At 37.1% G+C, this 14,043-nt stretch overlaps 1 protein-coding gene across 6 annotated transcripts in view; it reads left to right on the top strand.

The window, feature by feature from the left end:
* The window catches only part of CFAP210 (cilia and flagella associated protein 210), a 40,618-nt gene that overhangs the window by 8,339 nt on the left and 18,236 nt on the right, over window positions 1–14,043 (top strand). For 2 of the 6 annotated variants that reach the window (XM_001497820.6, XM_070241184.1), the window contains 3 exons: window positions 6,960–7,186; window positions 12,466–12,639; window positions 12,737–12,930. In XM_001497820.6, the coding sequence (XP_001497870.1) occupies window positions 6,960–7,186; window positions 12,466–12,639; window positions 12,737–12,930 (595 nt within the window). Of the gene's footprint in view, window positions 1–6,959; window positions 7,187–10,477; window positions 10,662–12,465; window positions 12,640–12,736; window positions 12,931–14,043 lie in introns of all 6 variants that reach the window. The other 4 variants (XM_070241185.1, XM_070241186.1, XM_023623096.2 and 1 more) reach the window with 4 other exon arrangements.

The following is a 14,043-nucleotide window of genomic DNA, read 5'->3' as shown; positions in this document are numbered from 1 at the left end:
TAGAGACAGAAAATAGATTAGTGGTTGTCAGGGGCTGTGGAGAGGAGAGAATGGGGAGAATGACTCCTAATGGGTACAAGATTCGTTTCTGGGGTGATGACAATGTTCTGGATTAGATGGTGGTGATGGTTGCCCAGCTTTGTGAATAGACTAAAAACCACTGAATTTTACCTTTTACAATGACGAATTTTATGATATGTGAATTATATCTCAATTAAAAAAAAAGATTTTGTAAAGCATAGAAAATGTGTCAATGACAGGCACATGGACTGATTTTAGATATGCTTACATCACCTGCCACTGCTTTACTCCTCTCTCTGCTCCTTGAGAATCTGCCTATTCATATTCTCTTTCTGTCTCTGTCCATCTGTCTTTCTTCCCCTTTCTTTCAACTATGGCCTGTTCAAATCTTCTAACAGCCACTATTAGCTTGCATGAAAGCCACTGTGAGGTAGGAACGTTGGAAATAAGTTTGCCCTCTGAGAACTGAACTGTACATCAACCCGGTGGATTAAAGCACGGATATATGAAATCATCCATAGCTCTGATAGCAATCAGGGTTCTCCTGATCCTCAAAGATATGGGGAACTTGGCTCAACTTCAGTGGCCTGAAATAGTAAAAAGCTTTTCCCAGACTTTCTGTAGATTCTCTTCTTTCTTTGTGGTTGCCCTCTCTGCTGCTTTTGTGCTGGTTCTCTTGGTTCTCTTCCTGTGTCAGAGTCCATGAAGTGATCTTGAACAAAGCATTTCATGGGTGCAGTTACTCTACTGAAGATTGAGGTGTCATAGATGAGGGATCACGTTGCACACCACACAGCTTTCTGACATCCTGCTCTCCTGCCACTGCTGCCAACTCCTGCTCACCACTGTACACTTTGTAGGCAGCAGCTCCTGCCAGTGTGGGCTGTTGGGTCTACCCAGCCTCGTTAGTATTTTGGTGAGTTAAGTTTTCTCCCTTTTATTTCACATCTTAAAGAATTAGAATGACTCTTGGGTCAGAGAAAGATATTAATTTGCCTAACAATATATTAATCAAAATGTAGATGGTTTAACTGAGTGGCCTTTGTTTAGTCAGCCTCTAATTGCAAGTAATACAAACCAAGTTGAGTCAGTTTAGGCAAAACAAAGGAAATTTGTTACAAGATTCTAAGGATTCTAAGGATTGATCAGGACTCTTTGGTTATAGGTCACTCATCTAATTCACAGTAGTTAAAACAAAAGGGGAACATTTTGGCTCATGTGTTTGGGAATTACGTATAACTCGATCCAGGACACTATTCTACTTCTCAGCTTTGCTTGGCTTTATTCTGCATGTGGAGGCTTGGTATGTGGTAGGTGAGATGGTGCCTGTGGTTCTAAAGGCAGCTTTACCTTAACAACCAACTTCTTACTCCCATCAGTCTTAATACAAACCCTTAGAAGAATCTAATGGATCTTGGCAGATTTCCCCTCAGTTATCCTTCGCTCTTTCGAGAGCCATGTGATTTGCTTCTGCTTTTCTCTCTACTTCTGTTTCATTCTTCTCCTAATAAAAATAGTAAAAATAATAATAGCTAATATTTATTGAGAACATATTGTGTGCCATGCACTATTCTAAATTCTTTACATATATTAATTTAATTCTCATAGCAACCATTTAAAGTAGATACTATTAATATCTTCATTTTGCAGTTAAGGAATTAGACTCAGAGGGTTAAGGAATTTTGTCTGGGTTAGCATAGTTCGCATGTGGTGTGTGCAGAAAAAGTCCAGGTAGTCTGTCTCCAGAGTCCACACACTTTTTTTATTTTTAATTATTTTATTGAGGTCTATTGCCTTACAATGTTATGTAAATTTCAGGTGTACATTGCTATATTTCAGTTTCTATAGACTGCATCTTGTTTACCACCAACAGTCCAGTTTTTATCTGTCACTATACATATGTGCCCCTTTACCCCTTTTGCCCTCCACCCACCCCCTTTTCCTCTGGTAACCACTAATTTGTTCTCCTCGTCTATGTGTTTGTTTGTTTATTTTCTACATATGAGTGAAATCATATGGTATTTGTCTTTCTCTGTCTGACTTATTTCGCTCAGCATAATACCCTCAAGGTCCATCCATGTTGTTGCAAATACCACAATTTTGCCTTTTTTATGGCTTAGTGGTATTCCATTGTGTATATATACCACATCTTTATCCATTCATCCATTTATGGACATGTAGGTTGCTTCCACATCTTGGTTATTGTGAATAATGCTGTGATGAACACAGGGGTGCATATATCTTTTTGAATTATTGATTTCGTATTCTGTGGATAAATACCCAGTAGTGGAATAGCTGGATCATATGGTATTTATATTTTTAGTTTTTTGAGAAATCTTCATACTGTTTTCCATGTTGGCTTCACCAGTTTGCATTCCCACCAGCAGTGTATGAGGGTTCCGTTTTCTCCATTTCCTCTCCAACACTTGTTATTTCTTGTCTCGTTAATTGTAGCCATTCTGATAGGTGTGAAGTGATAGCTCATTGTAATTTTGATTTGCATTTCCCTATTAATTAGTAATGTTGAATATCTTTTCATGTGCCTATTGGCCATCTGTGATATCTTCTTCAGAAAAATATCTGTTCATATCCTCTGCCCATTTTTTGATTGGGTTGTTCATTTTTTTGTTGTTGAGTTGTATGAGTTCTTTGTATATTTTGGAAATTAACCCCTTGTCAGATATTTGATTTGCAAGTATTTTCTCCCAGTTGGTTGGTTGTCTTTTCATTTTGTTGACGGTTTCCTTTGCTGTGCAGAAGCTTTTTAGTCTGGTGTAGTCCCATTTGTTTGTTTTTTCTTTTGTTTCCCTTGCCTGAGTAGGCATGGTATTCAAAAAGATACTGCTAACACCAATGTCAAAGAGTATACTGCCTATATTTTCTTCTAAGAGTTCTATGGTTTCAGGTCTTACATTCAAGTCTTTAATCCATTTTGAGTTAATTTTTATATGTGGTGTAGGATAATGGCCTACTTTCATTCTTTTGCATGTGCCTGTCCAGTTTTCCCAACATCATTTATTGAAGACACTTTCTTTTCTCCATTGTATGTTCTTGGCCCCTTTGTTAAAGATTAGCTGTCCGTCGATGTGTGGTTTTATTTCTGGGCTTTCAATTCTGTTCCATTGATCTGTGTGTCTGTTTTTCTGCCAGTACCATGCTGTTTTGATTGCTATAGCTTTATATATTTTTGAAGTCAGGGATTGTGATGCCTCCAGCTTTGTTCTTTTTTCTCAGGATTGCTTTGGCTATCTGGGGCCTTTTGTTCCATATAAATTTTAGGATTCTTTGTTCTATTTCCATGGAAAATGTCATTGGGATTCTGAGTGGGATTGCATTGAATCTGTAGATTGCTTTAGGTAATATGGACATTTAAACTATGTTTATTCTTCCAATCCACCAGCATGGAGTATCTTTCTATTTCTTTATGTCTTCTTTGATTTCTTTTAATGATGTCTTATAGCTTTTAGTAAATAGGTCTTTCACCTCCTTGGTTAAATTTATTCCTAGATATTTTATTCTTTTCGTTGTGATTGTGAATGGGATTTTATTCTTGAATTCTCTTTCTGCTAGTTTCTTGTTAGTGTATAGAAATGCAACTGATTTTTCTATGTTGATTTTGTACCCTCCAACTTTACTGTATTCATTGATTGTTTCTATAGATTTTTTATAGATTCTTTAGAGATTTCTATATGTAGAATCATGTCATCCATAATAGTGAGATCTTCACTTCCTCCTTTCCAATTTGGATCCCTTTTATTTCTTTTTGTTGCCTAATTTCCCTGGTTAAAACTTCCAGTACCACATTGAATAAGAGTGGCAAGAGTGGGCCTCCTTGTCTTGTTCCGGTTGTCAGAGGAACGGTTCTCAGTTTTTCACTGTTGAGTATGATGTTGGCTGTGGATTTGTTATATATGGCTTTTATTATGTTGAGTTACCTGTACCCATTTTATACAGAGTTTTTTATCAGAAATGGCTGTTGGGTCTTGTCAAATGCTTTCTCTGCATCTGCTGAGATTATCATGTGATTTTTTCTTTTTTTTTTTTTGTGAGGAAGATTGGGCCTGAGCTAACATTTATTGCCAATCTTCCTCTTTTTGCTTAGGGAAGATTGTCACTAAGCTAACATCTGTGCCAGTCTTCCTCTATTTTGTATGTGGGATGCTGCCACAGCATGGCTTGATAAGTGGTGCATATGTCTGCGCCTGGGATCTGAACCAGTGAAGCTGAGGCTGCTGAAGTGGAGGACATGAACTTAACCGCTATGCCTTGGGCCAGCCCTATCATGTGATTTTTATTCCTTATTTTGTTAATGTGGTGTATCACATTGATTGATTTGCGGATGTTGAACCATTCCTACATCCCTGGAATAAATCCCACTTGATCATGGTGTGTGATCCTTTTAATGTATTGTTATATTTGATTTACTAATATTTTGTTGAGGATTTTTGCATCTGTGTTCATCAGTGATATTGGCCAGTAGTTTTCCTTGTCTAGTTTTGGTATCAGGGTAATGTTGGCTTCAGAGAATGAGTTAGGAAGCATCTAGTGGTCTTCAATATATTGGAATAGTTTGAGAAGGATACGTATTAAATCTTTGAATGTTTGGTAGAATTCACCAGAGAAGCCATCTGATCCTGGACTTTTATTTTTTGGGAGGTTTTTGATTACTGTTTCAATCTCTTACTTGTGATTGGTCTGTTCAGATTCTCTATTCTTGATTTGGTTTTTGGAGGTTGTATCATTCTAAGAATTTATCCGTTCCTTTAGGTTATCCGATTTGTTGGCATATAGCTTTTCATAGTATTCTTTTATAATCCTTTGTATTTCTTTGGTGTCTGTTGTAATTTCTCCTCTTTTATTTCTGATTTTATTCATTTGAGCTTTCTTTCTTTTTTTCTTAGTGAGTCTGGCTGAGGGTCTGTCAGTTTATCTTCTCAAAGAACCAGCTCTTAGTTTCATTGATCTTTTCTATTTTTTTTTTTTCAGTCAGAGTCCACACACTCAGTGTGCATTACTACCTTTGTTATGCTTGTGGCTACCCATCATTCTTCAAATGCATTTTCCGTTTTGGTGAATTTCATCTTTACAAGTTCTTCCTCCTTAAGTAGAAGGCAGAATGCATTTTTACTGCCTCCTTGCAGCAAGGGTGCAGGCATGGGACCAAGACTCAACCAGTCAATTGTACATGTGCTAGGTTTATATTCTGAAGAGAGTGATATGAGGGGTAAACAGCATGTCGAATCCATTTTCTGGGGAGAGTGGCAACAAAAGTGTGCCAGTTTCAGAGGCAATAGTGGTGAAGGTTCAGATACATAGTATCCAGTGGGGCAAGTTGCAAGTGGGGAAGTTGACATATCTACCCAATGCCGGTTGCTATGAGCCTTCACTGGAAGCTCATGATGTGTTTTTGTGATGTTTTGCATGTATAGCTTCCAAGGATAACTTTCTGGCTGTCTGAGAAATTCAGAAGGCTGCCTAATATCCCTTAATGAATTCCTTTTCTACTTCAACTAGCTAGAGTGAATTTGGTTGTTCTTAATTAAGAACTTCAATTGATTAAAAGAATAGGAGTATTTCTCAGAGAAGAGCTGTTGTGAGCTCCATTGTATCATTTAGGATTCTTTTGAATTTATAGAACAGAATACACAACTCAATTATATTTGAAAATAGGGAAATTTAGGGGCCAGCCCCATGGTCAAGTGGTTAAAGTTCTGCATGTTCTGCTTTGGCGGCCAGGGTTCACAAGTTCATATCCAGACGTGGACCTACTCCACTTATGAACCATGTTGTGGAGGCATCCCACATACAAAATAAAGGAAGATCAGCACAAACATTAGTTCAGGGCTACTCTTCCTCAAGCAAAAAAAGAGGAAGATTGGCAACAGATATTAGCTCAGGGTGAATCTTCCTCACCAAAAAAACAAAGCAACAAACAAAAAATAAGGAAATTTATTTTTTCTATAACAGGTCTGAATGATCTAGCAGCATAATGAGATCTTCATTGCCCCAGGTTCTTCTTTTATTTCTTCTTTGTGGTTGACAGTTATAGCTTCATCCTAAGGCTGCTTCCTCTTGTGCTCATAGGATGACTGCCTATCTGACTTTCATGCTTCCTTGTTCGTATCTAGCTTGAGGGTCACTTTTTTTTTTTGCTGAGGAAGATTCGCCCTAAGCTAACATTCACTACCAATCTTCCTCTTCTTGTATGTGAGCCGCCACCATAGCGTGGCCACTGACAGATGTGTGGTGTAGGTCCACACTCAGCAACCAAACCCGGGCTGCCAAAATAGAATACGCCGAACTTAACCACTAGGCCACCAGAGCTGACCTGAAAGTCACTCTTGGATGTCTCTCCCAGAAGAACAAGAACGGACTTTTCTAAGTCTCAAATAAACCTCTTCTCCTGTTTATTTGCTTATTACAGAAATAATTATTGGCAAAGGGGATACAAATATTCTTAAACTAATCAGGCCCACCCTGGGACTGTAGTCTGTTCTCCAAACTCTGCTGCTACTCAATTAGGAAGGAGTTGAATAGAGTCAGTCGCAATGTCTACAACCCCAGAAGATGAACGGCCCCAAAGTTATCCATTTATAAACCCCTACTTGATTACCTTTGAAAAATGCTTTTGTAACAACCTGTTTTGGTGGGTATTATTGATCTCAACTTTAAAGATATTGATACCAAGGTTCCAAGAAGTTAAATGACTTGCCCAAGTTTACACGGTAAGGAAAGGACCAAGTGAGGACTCAAATCTATGTCTTCTGATTTCAAGGTCTTGTATACTTTCCACTTAATTCCAGCTGTTCTTAAGTTAAGAATAACATTAATATTTGAAACAATTTCCAAATATCATGCCAATATAGAAATGTCTGGGAAAAAATATCACTTAAACTCCTGTTGAAAGTCTTTAACATTCATTTTTAAAAATTTATTAGAGAAAAAGAAATCTGAAGAAGATCAAGTTGTCTATCCACCTCTTCTACCTAGCAAAGTAGATCTTCGGCAGGTCACCATAATTCCACAAAGTGAGTGGGAAAGGATTCGAGACAGCCTTGACAGTTTGACAAGAGAAGCAGCATGCCTTCGTGCAGAAAGAAGGGCAAAGAAAGAAATGCATTTCCGATCCCAAGAAGTGGTAAAACATTGGACTAATACATATGCAGTAAGTACTGACCACCTAGGAGTATGCATGCACTGAAGACTTACTCTTGTTTCTCAGTACCCTTTTATAAATATTTTTTACAGGAAAAGTATTGTAAAAATCCATTGAAACACATTTTCAACAACTTTCTTTAGGTACAAGTGACATACAATAAGCTGTACATATTTAAAGTGTACAATTTGATAAGTTTCGACATATTTATATACCCCTGAAATCATCATCATAATTAAGATAATGAACATATTCAAACCAAAAACTTTCCTCATACAGCATTTTACTCCCTCTCCCTCTTCCCTGCCCTTCCTCCTCTGTCTCCAGGCAACCACTGATCTACTTTCTGTTATAAATTTCCCTCAGGACAATTATTTTGAGATTCTTTCATGTAGTCTGTATCAATTATACATTCATTTTTATTGCTCAATGGTATTCCCTTACATGGATGTACCACAGTTTGTTTATCTGTTCGATTGTTGATGGTTTGACATTAACCAAATGTTGACATTTGAACTGTTTCCAGTGTTTGGCTTTTATAAATAAAGCTGCTTGTGAACATTCATGAATAAGTCTATGTATGGACGTATACTTTCATTTCTCTTGGGTAAATATCTTGGTGTAGAATGGCTGAATCATATAATAGGTGTACATTTAACTTTGTAAGAAACTTCCAAACTGTTTTCGAAAGTAATTTTAATTTTGCATTCCCACCAGCACTGTATGAGAGTTCTGTGTCATGCACATTCTTGCCAACTTGCTGTGGTCAGTCTTTTTAATTATAGACATTCTAATAGGTGTAGTAGTATCTCATTATAGTTTTAATAGGAATTTCTGTAATTACAATGACATTGAACATCTTTTTATGAACTTATTTTTTATCTATATATCTTCTTTGGGGAGGTGTCTGTTCAAATCTTTTGCCCATGTTTAAACTAGGTTTGTTTTCTTATTATTGTGTTTAGACCTTTTAAAAAATATATTGTGAATATAAGTCCTTTATTGGATATTTGATTTGAGAATATTTTCTCCCAGTCTGTGGCTTGGTTGTTTATTCTGTTACAGTGTCTTTCAAAGAGCAGAGTTTTTAATTTTAGTGAAGTCCAGTTTATCAATTTTTGTTGTCTAGATCGTTCTTAGTGACTTATCTAAGAAATCTTTGCCTGACCCAAGATTGCAAAGATTTTATCCTATGTTTAAGTTTAAGATTTTATGTCTCATATATAGGCCTATCACCTACTTTTAGTTAATTTTGTATGAAGCGAAGTATGGATTAAAGTTTATTTTTTTGCATATAGATATCCAATTGTTTCAGCACAATTTGTTGAAAAGACTACTCTTTCCTCCACTAAATTGCCTTTGCACCTTTGTTGAAAATTCGGTTGTCCATATATGTGCCGGAGGAATTTCTGGACTATCCTTTCTGTTCCATTCATCTATTTATCTATCTTTATTACAATAACACACTGTCTTGAGAACTGTGGGTTTAATTTAATGTCTTGAAATCAGGTAGTGTTAGTCCTTCGGCTTTGTTGTTCTTTTTCAAAGTTGTTTTGGCTATTCTCGGTCCTTTGCATTTCTATATGAATTTTAGAATCAGCTTGTCAATTTCTACAAAAAAGCCAGCTGGAATTTTGATTGGGATTATCTTGAATTTCTAGATCAATTTGGAGACAATTTACATCTTGACAATACTGAGTCTTCTGACCCGTGAGCATAGTATTGCTCTCCAATTATTCAGGTCTTATTTAATTTCCGATGATAGCTTTTTTGAATTCTCTGTCATTTAGATTACATATTTCTGTGTCTTCAGTATTGATTTATGGGTACTTGTCATTTTCTTTCTGGTCTGGAGATTTAATATAATTTTTGATACTACTGGAGGGTGTGGCTCTGTATTTGCACATTGTGGTATTATTTGGTCATAGTTACCACCTATCACCACTGGGTGGAGTTCAAGAACTGTGTTCCATGGGGATCCCAGGCACTGGAGCTGGCCCTGGGTAGGTAGGGGGAGGGATGTTTTCTTCTGCGTCCTCTCGGGGGATTTTCTCACTCTGCCCTCGATACCCAATCTCCTGGGATGTTGGCTTGATGAAGTCACCCCCTGCAATAGCTTTCACCCCAGTAGGGGGCTTTCCCTTAGGCTGTGAGGAAACTTGGGTGATCTTTGATGTTCCCATGAATGGGTGCTCTTCCTCCCTTCCTTCCCTCTTGGAGGCCCTGGGCATTCTGAGGGTCATAGTCTTTGGGGAGGGAGCAACACTTTCTCTTACCTTGTTCCACCTCCTCCAAGGGGGGCTCCAGCACCTCCACCTTCCAACGTATGGCTGTGTGGGTCTCTCAGACGACTTCTGTGTTGTGTGGATGTCCTCTGTTGGACTATAAATGTCTTTTTCATTGTATTGTGGAGAGGAGAGATCACTTGGAGAGCTCACTCCACCATGATGCTGACGTCACTCCCCCCAGGTCTTATTTAATTTCTGTCAGCAATATTTTATAGTTTTCAATGTATAGGTCTTATTTATCTTTTGTCATACTTATCCCAAAGTAATTCATATTTGTGGTGCTATTGTAAATGATGTTTTTAAAGCTTCAATTTGTGGTTGTTCCTTGTTAGCTATAGAAATACAATTAACTTTTTCTGTGTTGATCTTGTATCCTGCAAAATTGCTAACCTCACTTGTTTCTAGAGTAGCTTTTTTGTAGATTCCGTCAGATTTTCTACATAGACAATTATGATGTCAGAAGTTAAAGACAATTTTACTTCTTTCTTTCTAATCTGGATGCCTTTTAGTTCCTTTTCTTGCCTTATTGCACTGGATAGAACCTTCAATGCAATGTTGAATAGATGTAGTCAGAGTGGAAATTCTTCCCTTTTTCCTCATATTAGGGCTAAATATTTATTCTTTGACTTTTAAGTATAATGCTAGGTAAAGGTTTTTTTTAGATGCCCTTAATTAAGATGAAGAAGTTGTGTTCTATCTCTAAATTGTTGCATATTTTTTAAAGCAGGAATAGATGTTGGAGTTTTTAAAGTGCTTTTTTTTGTGTGTATATCTATTGAAGTAATCATTTGGTCTTTTTTATTTTTCATGTTGTTATATGGTGAATAACACTGAGTGATTTTCAAATATTCAACCAAGCTTGCATTCCTGGGATAAACCTCTGTTGGTCATGATGTATTAGTCTTTTGATAAATTCAATTTGCTAAAATGTTATTAATTTTTGCATGTATATTCATAAGAGATTATTGGTCTGTAGTTTTCTTGAAATGTCTTTATCTGGTTTTGGTGTCAGGGTATGGCTGTTTATTATTATGATGAAGGATTGCACGGAAAGACAGGACTTGAAACTATGAAGAATCAAGGCAGCTCCTTCTCATCTGCCTCTATGTGTCTGTCTTCCTGCCCGTGTCACTAGAACTACATAGTGTCTTTGCTGTGCTCCTCTCTGTGCTTCTGCTGGATTCTCTACCTAAGAGGTATAGGAACCTGTAGTTTAGTTCCATGTGTGTAAGTGGGAAACTACTTCAAAGTGGGGAAGTGTCCTCTGACTCCTTTTATCATCTTACCTGGGGAAAAATGCTGGGAAAAGATGATCCCATCCCCCACCGCACTTTCCTATATCTTTTGAGACACTGAGAGGCAGGATTTTTTCCTATTTTCTGGTAGAATTATTAAAACTACATGCAATCATAATATCTGTCCAGAGAGTTCTCACCTTTTTTTTTTTTTTTTTTAAACACTGTATGTTTCCTTACTTTGCTGCCAATATACATTATTTATCTTTGGGAAGGGACATAGAAAGCTTGGGGTACTTTGATTTAGGAACAGTGTTCATCATTATTAATTCTCTTTTTCTCTGGGAGAGGAAAGAATTATATCATGCCTGCTATCATATATGTAATATATGACTTTCTGAAGAAGGCACACTATAGGGAAAGAAGACAGATCTCTGGTTGCCAGGCGCCGCAGGTGGTGGGAGTGGTTGACTATAGCAGGGCACGAGGGAATTTTTTGGGAGGATGGAACTGTTCTGTAAGTGATTGTATGTATTTGTAAAACTATACTCGAAAAGAGAGTATGTAAATTATGCTCTAAAAAACTTGATTTTAAAAAAGCCCTTGGTCCATCAAGGGATGGGGGACTGGAACATACCATCATTTTTTTTAAAGGTTTTGTTTTTCCTTTTTCTCCCAAAGCCCCCTGGTACATAGTTGTGTATTTTCAGTTGTGGGTCCTTCTAATTGTGGCATGTGGGACGCCGCCTCAGCATGGCCTGATGAGCGGTGCCATGTCCACGCCCAGGATCCAAACTGGTGAAACCCTGGGCCACCGAAGTGGAGCCAGCGAACTTAACCACTTAACAGGGCCGGCCCCTACCCTCATTTTTCTTTTGACGCAGAGGTAGCACACTATACATAATACTGTACATCTCCATGAGTATTAAAGAAGAAGAAATGTAGTAAATGTAGTAGAAATGTGGTAGTGAAAACTGCAATATAGGCACAGAGATGAACAAAACAATAGGTGAGAAAACAGCCTAGGGAGAATCCTGCGTTATATATGGGAACTTGACACATGACAGAAATTTCATTGCAAATCAGAAGGAAAAGGATGGGAATTTAATAACTGATTTTGAGATAATATGCATATGAAAAAGATGAAATTATATTCGTATGGTAGAGTATACACAAAGTGAATTTCGGCTGGATTAAAGACCTAAACGTAAAAAGCAAAACTGGAGAAATTTTAAAGTAAATCATAGAATATCTTCAGGATTTCAGGGTAACTAAGATTGTCTTAAGACATAGAAATATGACTTATAAAGGAGAAGAAAGATTTCATCTGACACAAGACATTGAGTAGACTCCTCAGAAGTGTAGAAGAGCAAGTAAAATGTGCTACTGCTGATTTTGGAAAGGAACAAAAGTAATAATATATACATTTGCTATGTAAATGTAGAAAGGAACTTTGGAAGTAAACACAAGAAACTAATAATAGTGGTCGTCTTAGAGGTTGCAGATGGAAGTTAGGATTGGAGGGAGAGTTTCACTCTATACCTTTATAATATTTTGGGGTTTTGAGCCATGTAAATGTGTTACCTACCTAAAAATTTTAATTAAAAAAATTGGCTTGTAAGTGTAAATTCATACTTTATTTATTAATGATGTATGCAAATACAATAGAATCATAATGAAAACTCAGATTATCATATTATAATGTTAAATTTTGTAAAGCTAAATGGAAAAATGAAAACAGAAGACTGTTTTCGTCTTTTTGCAGGGGATGAAAGAACAGAAACTTGAAGCCAAAAAGAAGCGCGACGAAGAAATCGAGGCAGAAAGACAAATTCTTGATGTGGAAGAAGCGATACACAAACAGGGAGAAAGAAAAAAGGCCATCGAATATGCAAAGCAATGTCAATTTTACCAGACAGAAAGAGTGAAAAACTTTCATGTACTACTTGGATTTTCTTGTATTTTTATATATATTTAACATATCTATATATAATTAGACCTTATTTTCTTAAAATACTGTCAAATTTTTTTTGTAGTCGGGACTACTTCTTAGTAGAGTTATGAAAGAACGTGATGCACAGATTGAATCCCAAAAGAATAAAATAAAATCAGATAAAAAATGGGAGGAACAATTGAAACTCAACATTGAAAAAGCTTTTAAAGAAGAACAAGAAAAAGCAGAAAAACAACGTAGAGATAGAGTGGCTCTTGCCAATGATCATTTAAAACAGTATGTATACATAAATTTCCTTTTTTGTACCTTCCGCTTTTTCTCATAATAGCTATAACTTTTTTTTCATGATTATGAATGTAATACATGCTAAAATACCTAGTAAGTAGAAAAAATACAAAGAAAGAGGTAAAAAATTACTGTTACTCCCTTACCCAGGGATAATATATTGGTTACTGTTGTCACAATAATTCTGCATAGCGAACAACCGCACACTCTAATGGCATCTGACAATAACCGTTTTTTGCTCGTGCACCTGTGGATTGCTTGGACTTGCTGGGCAGCCTTTCTGCAAACCGCGGGAGTGGCTGGGTTTGCTTGATGCTATGGGGAGGGCTCTGATTTGCTCCATGTGTATTGTTCATTCTGAGGTCCTGGATGAAGGGACAGCAGCCGTCTGGGGGAAACTTTTCTCGTGATATTGACAGAGATGCAAGAGAATGAGCCCAGGCTTGCAAGAACATAGCTGAACCCAAAGTCAAGGTCAAGAAAATACACTTGACTTACTGCAAGTCTAAAGCAAGTCCTATGGCCAAGCCCAACAACAGTGAAACAGAGAAATAGACTCCCATGGAAGTGCGGAGAGAGAGTGTGAACCTTTTCTGGTAATGATCTAGTCCGCCACAATGGTCTGTGAGTGTTTTGGTACATAGCCACGCAGACTTCTTTTGGTGGGGGAGGTAGAAGGAGTCAGATTCATTGAGGTATAATTTACATTTAGTAAAATTCACCTTTTAAAAAGCATATAGCTGTATAACCACCCCAAAATCAAGACTAGAACACTTCTGTCACCCCTAAAATTCTCTCAGGCCCCTTTGCACTAAGTTCTATCCCCGACCCTCAGCTCCTGGCAATCATTGATCCACTGAGGCAGCCTTTTTTTCCTGAGCATATATACTCACATTTTATAAAACGAAGTGACATCAACAGTATCATTTTATTAAATGTTTTTTTCACTTACCAGTGTATCATGACCTCTGGCCATGTCAGTAAATAGAAATCAAACCTGATCTTTTTTTTTTTTTTTTAATTTTTTTTTAAAGATTTTATTTTTCCTTTTTCTCCCCAAAGCCCCCTGGTACACAGTTGCATATTCTTCGTTGTGGGTCCTTC

Source organism: Equus caballus, chromosome 18 (assembly GCF_041296265.1).
Source record: "Equus caballus isolate H_3958 breed thoroughbred chromosome 18, TB-T2T, whole genome shotgun sequence".
Lineage (NCBI taxonomy): Eukaryota > Metazoa > Chordata > Mammalia > Perissodactyla > Equidae > Equus > Equus caballus.
Note: the sequence above shows the minus strand (reverse complement) of the source record. Positions and strands in the feature narration are given on the sequence as shown.